This window comes from Amblyomma americanum, chromosome 1, assembly GCF_052857255.1.
Source record: "Amblyomma americanum isolate KBUSLIRL-KWMA chromosome 1, ASM5285725v1, whole genome shotgun sequence".
Classification (NCBI taxonomy): domain Eukaryota; kingdom Metazoa; phylum Arthropoda; class Arachnida; order Ixodida; family Ixodidae; genus Amblyomma; species Amblyomma americanum.
The window spans coordinates 99,046,178-99,061,632 of NC_135497.1; the positions used below are offsets into that span (position 1 = coordinate 99,046,178).

At 44.4% G+C, this 15,455-nt stretch overlaps 1 protein-coding gene across 10 annotated transcripts in view; it reads left to right on the forward strand.

Moving 5' to 3' along the window:
• The window catches only part of LOC144113334 (uncharacterized), an 87,196-nt gene that overhangs the window by 16,445 nt on the left and 55,296 nt on the right, over nucleotides 1-15,455 (forward strand). For all 10 annotated transcript variants that reach the window (XM_077646343.1, XM_077646353.1, XM_077646347.1 and 7 more), the window contains exons 7-11: nucleotides 518-791; nucleotides 8,485-8,732; nucleotides 9,291-9,491; nucleotides 13,987-14,187; nucleotides 14,340-14,534. In XM_077646343.1, the coding sequence (XP_077502469.1) occupies nucleotides 518-791; nucleotides 8,485-8,732; nucleotides 9,291-9,491; nucleotides 13,987-14,187; nucleotides 14,340-14,534 (1,119 nt within the window). The remainder of the gene's footprint in view (nucleotides 1-517; nucleotides 792-8,484; nucleotides 8,733-9,290; nucleotides 9,492-13,986; nucleotides 14,188-14,339; nucleotides 14,535-15,455) is intronic.

Sequence of the window (15,455 nt, forward strand, 5' to 3'; positions counted from 1 at the left end):
TTTTGCTAGTCAGTTATGTTTGGGTACACTTGTTCATCAAGTCAGGACCTTAACTTTTGTAGTTTTTTAGTGTTCATTGGTTGCACATTTTCACCATTCACTGTGGTGAGCTGTTGCTGTCCTTTGTTCTCTATCTTCTGTGCCATGCTCTTTAGATGCATGCCAACTAACACTTCGGTCCGCTTTGTTATCAATCACTAAGGTCACTTTTGGAGGGGTTATATTAGAGAAAATGAAGTAAGCTGTTGTGTGCAGCAGAGTAATCATGACAAACCCTGCTTCTTGTTAAATTTTTTTCGGACTTTTTTTATCACTTATCACTTGCCCCTTGCTGTTATGTAGCGACTTTGTTTAGGCAAGAGCAGTTCATGGAATTGTGATCATTTGTAACTTTCATATAGCTGTTAGCCTTCTTTGTCTTGTCTTTTTGTGCTGGGGTAGTGTGAATCCTTTTAGTGTGGGACAGGCATTAGCTGGCAATGGGCTGGCAGCCATTACCATTTTGATTGTCGTGCAGAAAGATGAGGAGAATGGCCTTGTTCCTGATGAGGAAGCCAAGGATGCAGACACAACGGAGGACTTTCGATTGCACCGAACCAGCGAGCGTGAGCCTTGGGCGCGGTACCGTGTTCGCCGGGGTGGATTTCGAGGTGGCCGTCGGGGCGGCATTAGCCGAGGCACACCTGGAAGTCCGGGTCCAGAGTCATCTGCCGGACCTGGTGAAGCCAACAAGGAGAATCTTGTGGGCCAGGACCAGGCTGCAGCTGATAAGGCTGCTGAAGGAGGCGCAGGTAGGATCAAAAGGGCAGAGTGGTTCGCAACTCCGCTGCATTTATGCTTAGCTAGCTAGAGCCGCCGCGGTGGCTCAGTAGTTATGGTGCTCTGCATCTGACCTGAAAGACGTGGGTTCGATCCCGGCTGTGGCACTCACATTTCGATGGAGGTGAAATGCTACAGGCCCATGTGTTGTGCGATGTGAGTGCACTTTAAAGAACTCCAGGTGGTCGAAATTTTTCGGAACCCTCCACTACGGTGTCCCTTATAGCCTGAGCCGCTTTATGATGTCGAACCTCATAAAACCAAAAAACCAATCACACTTCGCTATGTCAAGTCAGGTCTGGAAACAGTGCTGGTTGCTGAAATATAATTAGTCTGCTGTTTCAATTCGCACACCTTTATTAGCTGCATGCAGACATGGGCGTAGCCACGAAAGTATTGCTGTGGACCCATTGAGTACACTGCTGTGTTTGCTTTTGACTATATTGTGCAAGTGAATTAAACTTCCTTGAAGCCAGACTTAATTGATTAAGCCAGAGCTTTGATGTGCTTAATAATGTAGGCACATTTCATTGTAGTTGTATTATTGCTTCTGACAGTATAGATGGCAAGGTGCTTTCCCCAAAGCAGGGTCAGTGGCGTTTATTGTGGCTGTTGCTGTTCCAAGCTCTTTATTGCAGTTTTCTTATGTGGTCTTCGACTGGTCGCTTCAGATCGCTCTAAAGCGCTCTGAGAGGTGACCTCACATTCGGCTGGTTCTTTCTGAGCGCTCGCCTCCAGCTCAGAGCGCTCACTTCTCGCTCAGAGTGCTCCGACGCACTCCAAGAAAAAAATCGGAGTGGCTGCGAGATGAGTTCACGTGGCAGAGCCATTTTCGCCATTTCGCGAAAACGGTGCAAGGCCCCGGCGTCCCCTACGCGTAGGCAGAACCAAGTGTAGGCTTTTGACGCAGTCACGCAGTTAATGTAGCAGCCTTGCTCCGTTGTGTTTTGCGGGTGCCGTGCTGTGTGAGGCAAAATGTTCAATAGACGCCGGATAACTACGCTAGGAGCGCGGTCTGTGTTGCTGTCTCATGACAACAGCGATTCCAGCAGCAGATTAGACGAGGACAACAGTGCTGTCCATTAGGCGATGTTCGAAAAATGAGCTCCCCTTGGGACGGAAAGCCAGGGTAGCGATCGATACAGGCTACGCGCCGACCATGATGCAGACTGTGTGCGACGACGTGCTGCTACTGTTGACACCAGCAGCCACCAGCAGTGGTGCCGCGTCGTGGTTCTGGAAGTTACATCCTCCTTCTGCTTCCTGCGCTTCCGCTCTAAAAACTCGCTGACCATTCAGCTTGACTAGTCTTGCTACGCTCTTAGAGCAAGAGCGGCTCCCACTCTGGAAAATCCTAACCGGATCACGGGAGCGACCAGTCGAAGACACCATTGCCAGCTTGTGAGCACTGAATGATGAACAGTGTCAAGCGCAGCTTTAGCTGGGATAATTCGAAGCAGCAGCCTGCACCAATCCTGGTTAATTTGAAGGTCTGGGGTGCTCTGCGGGAATGCCTGATCCCGATTTCACCACAGACTGGTGAAGTGACGGCCTCTTGGGCCTCTTGGAGTAAAAAAAAAGTAGTTGATTGGCATGCAAATTCAAATTGCGCACTATTTACCCGACTCTTTCGGGTTGGCGGTTGCTTTCTTGGATGAGTGGTAGGCACTGTGAGAGCAAACTTTCATCTTTGCGGTGTTCATCGCGCCAGAATCTGAAACTGTAGGACCGTTTGCAGTTCGGTTTACCGCTAGTCAGTTGGGCTGCATGTGAGTGCGAGTGTGAAAGGCAGGGTGGAGCGCTGTTATTTTGCATTTGATCTAATTGGCTTTTGACTGCTGCCCTTGTGGTTACTTTGTTGCACGTTTATTGCTATTTACACGTTTATTGCTATGCACCGATGTGCCAAGAAACTACAAAACAAAGTGTGGCAGCTGGACGAAGCAAGAGGGGACCTGGGGTGAGGAGAGATGGAAGCGTGTACATGTGTGCGTTGACTAGCCAGCAGGGGCTACGAATTGGGAAGTCGACTTTTACACAGCAATATACGGTAATCACAAAATTCGTCCAGTAAAAGTAACGTGTTTCCCCCTTGAGACTTTTAATGCCATAGTGTTAAGGAGCCTGTGTAGCAGAAATACTGGCATTGCCGTCAGTATCCGTTGTCAGCGTCGTTGACCGTGAGCTAAAAAATTGGAGGGGACACTTAAGCTCCGCCTTAAGAGTATTACGCAATAGCATAGTGGGTTGATTCCCATATATGCAGAAGGTCATCCTCTACTTTGCGATCATAGATCCTTGAGAGTTCTCATAACGCTCCTGGCGCAGCGGTGCAATGTTCAAGCGATGGGCCACTGCCGTGCGATGGCAGGTGTTCTCAGTGGTGGGCCTTGTGTGACCCAGGTTGGTCTTCCCGAGCAACCAATCATTAAGTTAACTGCCACCTGCCACAGTGGGCAGTTTTCTCACTATCCAGTAGGCAGTTTGTGATGACGGCGCAAGGTCACATGACCTAGATGGCCCACCTGCCTCCTAGGTTGCTCTCTGGGGACAACCTGCCAGAGCCATTGCCATGATTTTTCACTCACAACACCGACCCCCATTTTCTGGTGAACGGGGCCTTTAATAACGCTGTCGCATTAAAATCTACGAAAATTCCACCCAGGTCATGTGGCCTTGTGGCATCATCAAAATCTGCCCACCAGATTGTGAGCAAACTGCCCACTGTGACAGATGGCAGTTAAATTACTTGTTGGCCGCTAGAGATCAACCTGGCGCCCCGCTGGCGCAGGGAAATGGTGCATTGCTTAACCAGTGCACCCCTGTGCCAGGAGTGGTTTGAGGATTACCAGGGATCCATGAATGTAAAGTGGAGAATGACCAATTCCACATATATGGGCATTACCCCATTAACGCTATTGTGTCATACCCTTAGTGAGGGACCCTGGTCTTTGAAATCACAATAATATAATCTTCAGGGAACATGTATTTTTGTGTGCCGATTCTAAATATGTCATTTAATTTTACGTAAAACAAGTCCTTATGCACTTATGCAGTATGTTATGCATGTTTTTCGGAGAGGTTATTTTGAGGGAGGAAGCTGGTCTTAGAAAAAATTATTGTTAATGAAGTCACAATGGTAAAAATTTTCAAGAAACATGTATTTTGCATGCTGATTCCATATATGTAATTCAAATTTATGTAAAACAAGTGCTTGTGCACTTATATAATATGTTATGTAACTGTTTGCCGAGAGCTTTGAATAAATTTTGCTGCAGGAAACTTGCTAGAACACATGCCCTTGGCTTGTTTTGACATCAGACTATGCAATAAGGGCAAAATTATTATCCTGCCTATCATAGAAGTTGAGTTACAAGGTTTTGAATTTGCCACTTCAGAAATGAGAAGAAAAACTTGTATTCGCGATGATTTCAAAATCCTATAACTCACCTTCTATAGCAGGCAGGATGATAATTTTATCCTTATTGCATAGCCTGATGTTAAGAGAAACTAATGGGATGCAATTTAACAAGTTTGCTGTTGCATAATTTCTTTCAAACTCTCTGCAAAAAGTTACATAACACATTGCACACGGGCTTGTACATAAAATTAAATTACATATTTGAAATCAGCATGCAAAAATACGTGTTCCCTGACGATTTCATAATTGTGAGTTCATTAATAAATATTTATTTCCTAAGACCCTCTTCCCCCCTTATGAAACTTGCTGCAGGCAACTTGTTGACATGCATGCATTTGGTTTGTCTTGATATCAAGGAATGCAGTAAGGCAAAATTATCTTCCGGCATTCATAAAAGTCGAATTAGATCTATTGCATGTAACGACTAATTTTTCCGCGATATAACCGTACATTTTCCTATACATTCACGTTGTGGCTTTATGGTGCTCAGAAATTATTCAACATAAAGGATAATTCAATCTAATTAATTTTGATGTAATCGGGTTTGACTGTACTATATGAAGGATTTGTTTACACCTTCAGGATTGAATGCAGTTCAGTTGCATGACTGCAGACCTAAAGTTAAAAGCATTGTGTCACATTGGGCATTTGGTTCTATGTTTTGCCAGAAATGACTTTGGGATTTCACAGTATATTGGGGGCATTTTATTGGAACATTTAATGTATAATTTTAGGCATGTGCGAATATTTGATAATTTTGAATATTTGATCGAATACTTAGGTATTCGAAATTCAATTCGACCTGAATGTTTGGTATTCGAAATCTTGAAGTATTCATCTCGAGCGAATAACGTTTCTGGAACTCTTGCTGCGTGAGGTTTTGGTTCAGCATACCTCCTCTGGGACGACACTGTGGTATGCATGTAACCAAAGCCCAGACTCTGTGCCGTGTACCTGGGTTCCCGCGCGTATACCGGAGCTGGCCTGCGCATACTCGCGGCATTAGATGCGAGCAGCCAGAAGAACTGCTCTCAGGCCTGTACTGTACCTGCCTGTCTGTGGTCGCGCTACCCACAGTGCCCATGCGCCGTAACCAGCACGGTGGAGTGCATGCATCAATAGAGAGGTTTAGCATAGCTTGATCCGCTTTTGTGTGCCGCCAGTGTTTACGCGCTGTGGCTGGTCCAGATGGGGCAGGTGTGCAAACAGCCGAACGGCGCCTGGTATCTTGTGGCATCCTCAGGGCAATCTGCACATGTGCAGTGGCTCCCCTGCAGAAGGTAATAGTGCTATGCTAAATCTTTCTAATTGGAGGACGCGCAGTTCCCTTGAATTCTGCGTAAAGAGCCTGAGCTGACTGCAGCTGCCACAGCCACTTTTCTCCACTTAAAATTCTCTAAATGAGCGCAACGGCACGAGCATGAAGGGGGGGCTAGTATGAGACACATGGAGATGGGTGCCCCCTTCTGACGCCTGATGCGGGATGGCGCTAAGCACTGGGCATGCGGTGCGTACATCTAGCAGGTGTCACGGAGTTCCCGTTTAAAGTAACAGCTGCGCGACGGCGCATTTGCAAGAGCAGCAGTTCGAGGTCCCACATATAGGCCTCACACCCGGCAGATACACTGGCACTGCATGCAGGTCGGCTCCCCTAATTTCTGATAGCCATTTTTGCGGAAAGTCAACACAGCTTCATTGAGTGTGACAAAGCTTCAATGCACTCTCTTTTTTTTCATGTAACGGCTTTGCGTGTTCAAAAAACACATGACTCTCAAAATGCTTATTGTGCTGTTCAACCTTTTTTGTGTGCCAAAAAGCATTTGAAATATTCACTTCAAAATTATTTGAAGAAAATTACTATTCGCTTTAAACCAAAAAACCACTATTCGCACATGCCTATATGATATATGTGCATAACTAGACGTAGAAAAAATTTTTCCACCTCTAATGAGACTTGTTATGCTCCTTTTTAAAAAGTTTTTTGTTGTAGTCTGTAAACTGCACTATTATGTTGCAAATGGGAACTGCAGCTTTCATTTTGACAAATGGGACACACTTTTTAGAACACTATATATTAGAGGCATACGAACATTTGAAATTTTTTAAAGGGACTCCGAAATGATTTCTATGGGCATATTCTAGTGCAACAGATCTGTAGAGGTGGTCTCTGTGGGTATTCAATTCAAACTTAAGGGCTCTGCGTGGGCCCTATAATTTAGAAATGATATTTAAAAAATGCTGCTCGCAGTAGCTTGAAGCCGATTACGGTGACACACCTCACCGCGCGTCCCCTACCCCTGATGATATCAGTGGGCAGATGAGGCATGCATGGTTCCGAAGTGTCCGTAGTCTGAGCTTTATTGATTGTCGTCTTGGGGGTACAGTCTTACAAAAGGCCCTTGTCAGAGATATCTTTCCATAGAAACACATTTTCGGTATTGTCGAGCGTTTTCAATATCCTGCATTTCTTGAAATTGCAACCGGCGAGCTCCTCAGGAATGTTGGCCCAAGCGTCCATGATTCAACTGCACAGAGTGGCTGGAAAGGCCCATGTTTGGTGTCAGTAACTGCAGGCTCTACCTACCTCATCCAGACCATGTCGCAGTGCAGTGCTTGATGCGGTACTGAAGCTTTTGGCAGCTACAATCACTTTCCTTTTAAAAGCAGCAGAGTACGGCTTTCACGGTTCCGATACTTTGGGAGGTGCGATCGTCCTGGGCGTCATGAGGTCAGGGCAGCGTAGTGCGTCGAAATCAAAACTGCCGACCTACGCCACCCCTAGATAGCACCTCCTCTTGCCTCTCGCTCGAAGCACGGTGCTGATGGCACTCGATGATAACGAAATCGGAACTGCGGATTTTGGCTGAAGATTGTTTGAATCTGCATATAATATGAGGTGGAAATTTGACATGCTAAAATCTGGAAAAAACCTCGTATTATATGCGGGTTTTTGTGGTACTTTGATTAATTTAGGCAAAGCTGTCAAAGTTGTTATTTTTGAACTTTCTCGCACAATCGTCACAACTCCCACAGCAGCATGTAGGGGATTAAAAACTCGATTTGGTGGATATGTCAAATGACTACATTGCTGTTGTCATGCTGCCAACATCATGACTGGGAGGCAGCTCTTCAACCTATATTGTTCTCTGGAATTTCTTTTTGCATGCACGCTTCCTGTGAGAGTGTCCTGAAACATTTTGGCTTGCTGCTGTATGGGCTGTGATTGATATTAAATGTCAATATTCACAATACAACAAACACGTGAGAACATGGAAGAGAACAACAGTACAGTAGTACTTGTGTACTATCCCAATGTGTTTTTTGCACTATAAATTTTAACATATTTGAGTACCCACGAGCCCAAAGCCTCACACTGCTGTGATTGTTTGCTGGTGCCATCTCAGAAGGTGCTAATACCAAAACGGCCTGCTAACGAGACTGATCTCATTCATCTTCACATGTCTGTTTTTAGATGCATATGAACTGTCAAGATCCTCATACATTGCACTCATCGCTACATTATTTTAAGTGTGAGGGCACTGTTCAAGCCGTAGCCTGTGTGCATTTTTTCCATGGCTAGCTTTTTTTAGTCGCCTTCATTGGCTACAGGATGCCTTTAGATTTGCATCATTAGCAAAACTTTTCACAAACATTGCACTGTCTCTGCTGCTGTTTCAGTGTTTCACTAGTACAGCACTCAACTTTGCCTTTGCGGTGTAACTCTTACTTGCTTATGCAGCTGCATATTTTGTGCTTCTTGGGCACAGTGCAAGCGTAGTACATCCAGAGCGCACCAAAAGGTGCACATGTTTGCACATGTTCCACGTCTGGACCACTTTATCATTGAATATTGCTGACTGTAGACTACAATGTTCTAATGGAGGTTGTGGAGGCCAGTGGTGTGAAATTCTTTGTTTTGCCAGTCATGCAATGCACCTCAAGAGCTGCTCTAAAGATGGCACATGCTTTCACTTCTGGTCTTCCCTCAGCAGCTGTAACAGTTGAATGTAATAAGCTTACTGCGGCATGTGTGGGAAACCCTCTTTAAAGGTCATGGAAAAGGCACATTATAAATTGCATAGTCATCGTGCATAGTGATATTTTAAAGAAAACATAGTACATATATGCTGCATCAGTGAAAATTAAAAAAAAAAAAAGCATAATTTATCCACTGGAAAGTGTGTTACTAAAAGAGTAATTTGCATTTTGCTGCTGTGTCCGTGGTGGAACTGGACCTTGTGCAGAAGAAGCAGAGGAGCTACCTCCTCGAAAGCTGCACTGGAGGGAGGACCCACGGCATGTGCCAGTGTTCTCTCGGGATGAGGAGAGGCTGGCCTTTGAGGAGCATCTTAATCGGGTGGATCTGAGCTGCGTCGACCACCTGTACACACAGCACCAAGTGGCCCAAGAGATCACCTGCCCTCCAGGCACCCGCCCGGCTCCCAAAGAGGTCTGCGACCTTCATGTATTCTCCTGCAATGTCTGCAAAAAGGTGAGCATTCCTCCGTTCTTTCATCCAGTACTGTATTAGACCACACACTGTGATACCATAAAGGAATGTGACTTTGTTGCACTAAAAGATGGTGCAAAAACGTAGTACCAGAGAATGGCGCAAAGCTGGAAGGTACATGCTGGCGCTTGTTTAAATTTTCTGCACTGAACTGGTTTAGAGGATGACTGTGAGCAAAGCAAAAAGATTGGCTGAAACTTGCAAAATTTGCAGTGAATGACGAGGTTAGCACAGTTGCAAATAGTTTGTCAACATTTTGTGTAATTGTCGCAGCGAAAATCAAGTGCAAACAAAATTTTGAGGTGTTACATTACTTCATAAAAATGCTATAGGTCTCACTTGGAGTGCGGGTACATTTTGATAGGCTACTAGGCTAGAGGAGAGGAGGGGAGGGCTGGGCCAGGACCCAGGCCAGGTCGGGTCAGTCATTCTGAGAACGTAGTGAAAGGTGAGCATGTCTATTTTTTTTTTTTTTATGGGACTTCGGACAAAACTGCATTTGGTCGTGCACCAGAGAATTACTCCTCTATTTCTTTTTAGGTGTTCAAGACGCAGTCGCACATGAGGTTGCACTGTCTAATCCACACGGATCTGAAGCCTTTCACCTGTCATCAATGTGATTTCAGCACTAATGCCAAAGGCAACTTGTACACGCATATGCGTAAACACACTGGTAACTACTTCAAATGTTCCCTTTGTGATTTTCGGAGCTGCAACCGAAGCCACATGGCTGAACACGAGGTAGGTTTCTCTTTGCTGCCTTATGTTAAATTGAGATTTAGAGCTCATTGCATACTAGATAGCTTTGCACAAAAACTTGGCAGCTTGTAAGGCTTCTCTGGCATGTTCAGGGAACATGCTAGTAAAGCTGTATGATGCCAGCACTGTCCTTTAAGGTTGTAGAAATCAAAAGCTGTGACTACCCGGGATATCATGAATGCCTTGCAGCAATTACTGAAATAGTTGCCAAAGATGTTTGCTGCTGTTGTAAGCTTTTTCCACTTCACTGTATTCTTCCGTAGTTGTTTCTTCAGATGTAAGGATGCATGTCAAATTAAGCAGGTTTCTTTATTTCCCCAGGATTTGCACACTGTGTCCTTCGAGAGATAAAAATAATATGGTGTTCTGTATTCTATGTGTGTTATCCGTGCTGGCTTGATACATGTTCCATTTGAGATAATAGGTGTAGTATGAGGTTGAAAAGATGCGATTGGCACCACCAGGTGTTGACAATAATTTTTCACTAGGTGCCATGCCATGGTGATGGCATGTTGTGAAGGATGACGCAATTTTACTGTAGTACAAGGTGCCTTCTGACAGAAGTCCTGAACCCAATCTTGTCCTTAACTAAGTTTTGTTTTGGATGTAGAGGGCAAGGCAATTTTTTGCATTACAGCAGCGTTGAATCAGGTGATCTTAGGCTTCTGGCATTACTCACAGCAGTATTGAAGGCCAGTGTGAGCTGAGTGTGAGCCGTTAATAGATTCCAACTGGCCTAATCTGGAATTGTGATGTTTAAAGGAAATACAAACCTCATTATTAAGTGTGTCTAGATTACCAGATCGCCTCTGATGACTGTGAGATATGCAGATCTTACCAAGGATCAAGCTTTGTTGAGAGAAAAGAAAGTGTTAACATAAGTATGTACCGTTACTCACCGCACACTTTACCACAGTACGAGTGATAAAAATTTTGCGATAGGCTAGTCGTTGGATTCAGCAAGTAAAGTGTTTGAAAAATAACAGCAGTCGGAACACAAAAACTAGGGTATTTTGTGTTTTGGAGCACTTTTCATTAAAGTCGTGTATGAATAATAGGGCGCGAAGCACATAAGCCATCAAAACAACAACAAAGAAGGGTGTAATGATTTTGCCATGCATGCCTGGCCCATTCTAAGCAATTCTAAGCATTCTAAGCATGGCTTCAGGCATATTCAAAAGCCTGGGTCTGGCTTAGCTTGGGCCACTACAGTTAAACCTGGATGTAAGGGACCTCCATGTAACGAATTCCTCAGTATTACGAAGTTTCTCAATTCCCCAATGCCACCCATATTGAAGCATGTGTTTTTGCGAACTCCATGTACTGAAGGCGTTATGGCGGTTGACTTTGATATGATGAGCTCGTTGCTGCACTGACTATCAGCTAGTGTCTAGTGTTGCATTACTTGAAATTTGGCCGAACCACCTGAAAGCTTCATGATGATAAACACGAACTGACATGCAAGGAATGTCTGCGATTGCAACGCGCAACCGCCGTTGACACAACATGCTATGCTCCAGCGCCATCGGCGCTTCTATGTGCCAAATACAGCAGTCTCCACTGCTTTCGTTTTTGTAGCAACACACCACGTGGCGCTACAATAATTCATGCTCAGAAACAGCAAAAAACAATAGGACATAACAAAAAGAAAGGCTCGAGGCTGCCCACTTGATTCCGGCGCCGACAGCTGTTGTGCTTTGGAAGCGGGTCAGTGGAGAGCGCTGGCGACGTGAGGCGAGGCGAAACGAGCTGAAGTGAAAGTCCGTTTTCTAGGGCAATGGTGGCGGGCAGACCGAGAGCGGGAACATGCGGGGAGAGGCAGGTGCCTCCACGGCTGTCTAACGGCGGTGGCGCGACCGTGCATGTTCTCCTCTGGCCCATCCATGGTGCCTCTGACTCCCTACTCCCTCATTCTCCCCACCCTACTTGTAGCGGTGTTAGGTGAGCCGCGGCGGAGGTGGTGGTGGCTTCATCAGTGCAATCACAGGCGTTGCTCCACATTTATGACTTTGAATACCAGCAGTTTACTGTAAACATTTTCAAGGTGATTTCACCAACATTTATTTCTTATTTTGGTTTCCATTCTGCATTGTCTTTTCTAATATTCATGCGAAAGCTGCATGTAACGAAAAGTTGGATTTAACAAAAAATTGCAGACTTTTCTCAATTTCGTTGCATCTAGGTTTAATGCATAAACGGGCCTGCATTAGGCTTCTGATACCTTCTTCTTGCAGTGAGGCAGGTAAATTTGGGGCGATGTTACTGGAAGCATTTTAGGCGGCGTGACGATGCCTCTGGAGGTGCCAAACTTTGGATCGTATTTGTCTTGTCCCCTCCAAGATGGTACTGCAGTGATTGTGTCCATCCATACTCAATGTCAGGGCCTGTCCTGTGTTGTTCCCTTTGTGTGATGCTGTGAATTCTGGCTCACCAGCAGAGATTTACACGTGTTAAGTCAATAATACTGGCGCTCCATGACATTTTTACTATCGTTGAATGTCTTAATTACATTCCAAGCAACTTAAAGCATGAAATTGATGTTGAACACATTGTTGCAAATCGGTAAGGCTCTTGTAAAACACAGATGTGTTGTGGGGATGCATTGTAATTGAGCGCAATAAACTTGTAACTAGGGGTGTGCAGATATTAGCAATTTCGAATAGTTTATGAATACTATTTGCTATTCAATTCAATTTGTATCACACTTAACTTTTCAAACTCTTCGAACCTTCTAAACTCATAAAAACGACGAATTTCCTGCTCGTCTAAACTTGTGGAAAATCATTGCGACGGTTATTTCCAGACTGCAGTATCTTGTACTTGTCACTTGAGTTGACTTTGCGAGTGCGCTCGTGGGGTGGAGAACGAAGTCCAGCACCACGCGGCACATCATTGCATCATTCCGTGATGCAGTCAACAGCTGGCTGTGAACCTGACTGGTAGAGAGCCTCGCGTTTTAGACAACTGTGATAAGGGACTCTGCGCACATGGAAGTGCCTGGCTTGTGGTAGATAGCTGAACGGCAAAGTTACGTCATGGCACCAATGCCATTTTCAGGGCAGATAAAGTGAGATGGTTTCATGCTCTCTGTCTTCAGCTCACATCATGCATAATGCAATAAATGCCCTATTTGCAATTATACTTCTCTCTCAAAGGCTATTTTATTCATTTTTTTTTCATGTAACATATATTTTAACACACCTGGCATGCTGCTCACTTATCTTTTTTAGGGGCACTTCCCTGTTAAACTTCTGATAAAATGAACTAAATATCTTGTCTCCTCAAGTTCGTCTCTTGGAGGGACGAGGGTCTTAAAGCTAACTTTTTTATTTATGACTAGAATCTGATGAAACTTTGCACACCAAAGTGTTTTTCTCTATAGATTTTAAATACATTCGAGCTGCTGGTCTTAGATAAAAAAATTATCTTACAAAGTCTAGAGCATAATTAGTTAATTTATTATGCAGCTTTAATGAACTTTCACATTCCAATTTGCTGCTTTTAATTAAATGAATTGATAGCCAGAGAGTCTCTATACCCAATGACATTCTTAGTTTTTTTTTAAAGGCATGCCATCCTGAAAAATTTTTCAATCCACGAGCAGATAAGATACACAGAAACCACAGAAACAGTTCTCACCAAATTTCATAATTTTAGTACATATAGTTAAGTGGAAAAAAGTGGGATATATTAGTCCTGTTGGCACTGAATCAAAAAATGGGACATACTTGTCCCATTGACCTAAATGGATTTCCTCACAGATTTTGTTTCTTTTAACCACTTCATGAACTTGCTCGCTTGTTGTTGAACTTGTTCGCTCTACTTCTCCTGTCTTGGAATGCCAGCGGCGTCTATGCCTTTGTTTGACTTTCATAGGGTTGTGTTCTTTGCCGATGAGCCGAACTTCACCCAAGATGCCAACTATTTTCGGCCATTCTTTTTACCCTCCATGTTCATTCAGAAGAGCTTCTTGCTGCTTTCAGCGCTGAATATTCGGCTACTGGTGATTTGGCGCCCAAGAACAAACTCTACATAGGCTGTTTGAGAATTACCACTCGATATTCAGTCGTTAAATGTCCAACTATTTTCAGCTGGATAAAAAAAAAGTGCTTTCCTCTTATCTTCTTATTGCTTGTCATCTCAAATCTTTGGAACACGTGCTTGCTGTGACCTACAGTTGTTTCTCGCTATGCAGAAAATAGGAATCACTCCCCAGTCATTTTGATCGTTTTTTTTTTTTGCCAGATCGAATAGAGCCAAAATCTTGCAATGTGCCCCCCCCCCCCCCCCTCTTCCCCCCAAAAAAGAACAAAGTTTCAAACAGACCTTGACTCGCTACCTTTCTAGTGGGTGCAGCTGAGACCATATTTAAAGAAATCACTGAAACCTTAAGATAGGTGGGACAAAATGGGATGTATGTGTCTCATTGTCCCACAAAGGGTTAAGGGGTGGTTCACTTGGCTGTGGTTTCTTTCAGGCAACACACAGCACTGTGAGGCAACGATGTGAGCTGTGCAGCAATGACTACAACACTATTAAGTCCCTTGTGAATCACGTCCGCAAGTACCATACAAGCCCAGCAGGAAAGCGATATCTTGCTTCCTTTCAAAGCAAGCAACTTCAGAACATGGCTGTATTGCACATATGTCACCTTTGCAATCGCAAGTTCAAGAAAAAGGTAAGTGTTTTGATGGCCAAATACGTTGCTTGCGTAAAATTTTGCTACCCCTGTCAACTGTGGGGCTGATGAAAAATTCTGCTCTCTTGGTTATTGTGATGTGGTCATGTAAAAGTTGCCTGTGCTTACAAATTGCTTTGTTCTGGGTTCAGGTGGACCGGGACCGGCATCTGTTTGTGCACAATGTCCCTGAGCCCCCGACTGCATATCAGTGTGGACTCTGTGGCTACCAAGCTTCACGAAAAACCTATCTGGATAATCACTATCGCAAACATCGTCTCGTGTATGTTTGCTCTCTCTGCTATGGCTTGCACCTGAGTGCCACAGCTCTTCGAGCACACCTGCAGGTTCGTATATGTTGTTCTTAGTGTTCAGAAATGCAAGTGCTAATCAGTAGTGCAGTTTGAGTGCACCCAGGTTGAACACAGCTAAAACCTAAGCTGGCTGGAACTACATTGCTACATCACTGACTTCCTCATGTGGCCTGGCCCTCTAGCCATTGTTTTCTTACCCGAAGCTACAGCGTACAGAGGTCCTTTTGATCACTGCTAAAACACACTGAGAAGTCTTTGATTGCAATTAAATAATGCTGAATGTTTTTATTTTTTAAATCTGGTTTTACGAAAGAGTGTGCAGTACAAAAAAAAAAAATGGCTGGCAGTTTAGCATTGCTAAAGCAGTTTTTTTGCACGTGGACACCACCTCCACATACCTCAAAGTGCAGTTGAGGTGTCTACTTGCCCAGGGAGGCAGTTATGTGCCTTTCCTGTCCTCAAAATCAATGGAGTCTACAACTTTGTCAATGCCAACACCAATGCAGGCAGCCTATTGCTCCAGTGCTATGTTTCTGCCACAATGTTGTCAGTGCCAACGCATGCAACACACATCTCTCTGTCACCACTGCCATGTACCTCAAAACGCAATTGAGCTGCCCACTGACCCAAAGAGCCAGTTATGCACATTTTCTTTCCTTCAAATCAACGGAGTCAACAACATTTGTCAATGCCAATGAATTCAATGAACACTGGCATCCTATGCTCTAGTGCCACCTTTCTGCCACAACGTTGTTAACGCCAGCGCATACAGTGCACTTCTCTCTGTCACTACCGCCACATAGCTCAAAGCGCAGTTGGAGTGTCCACTGACCCAGGGAGCCTGTTATGTGCCCTTCCTTTCGTGACTATTTAAAAAGCTTCACGTCCTCATGTGGATTTTGCAGGGCAGTAGGCTAATAATGCTTTCGCACTAAAAGGAAAAACGGAAAAAGT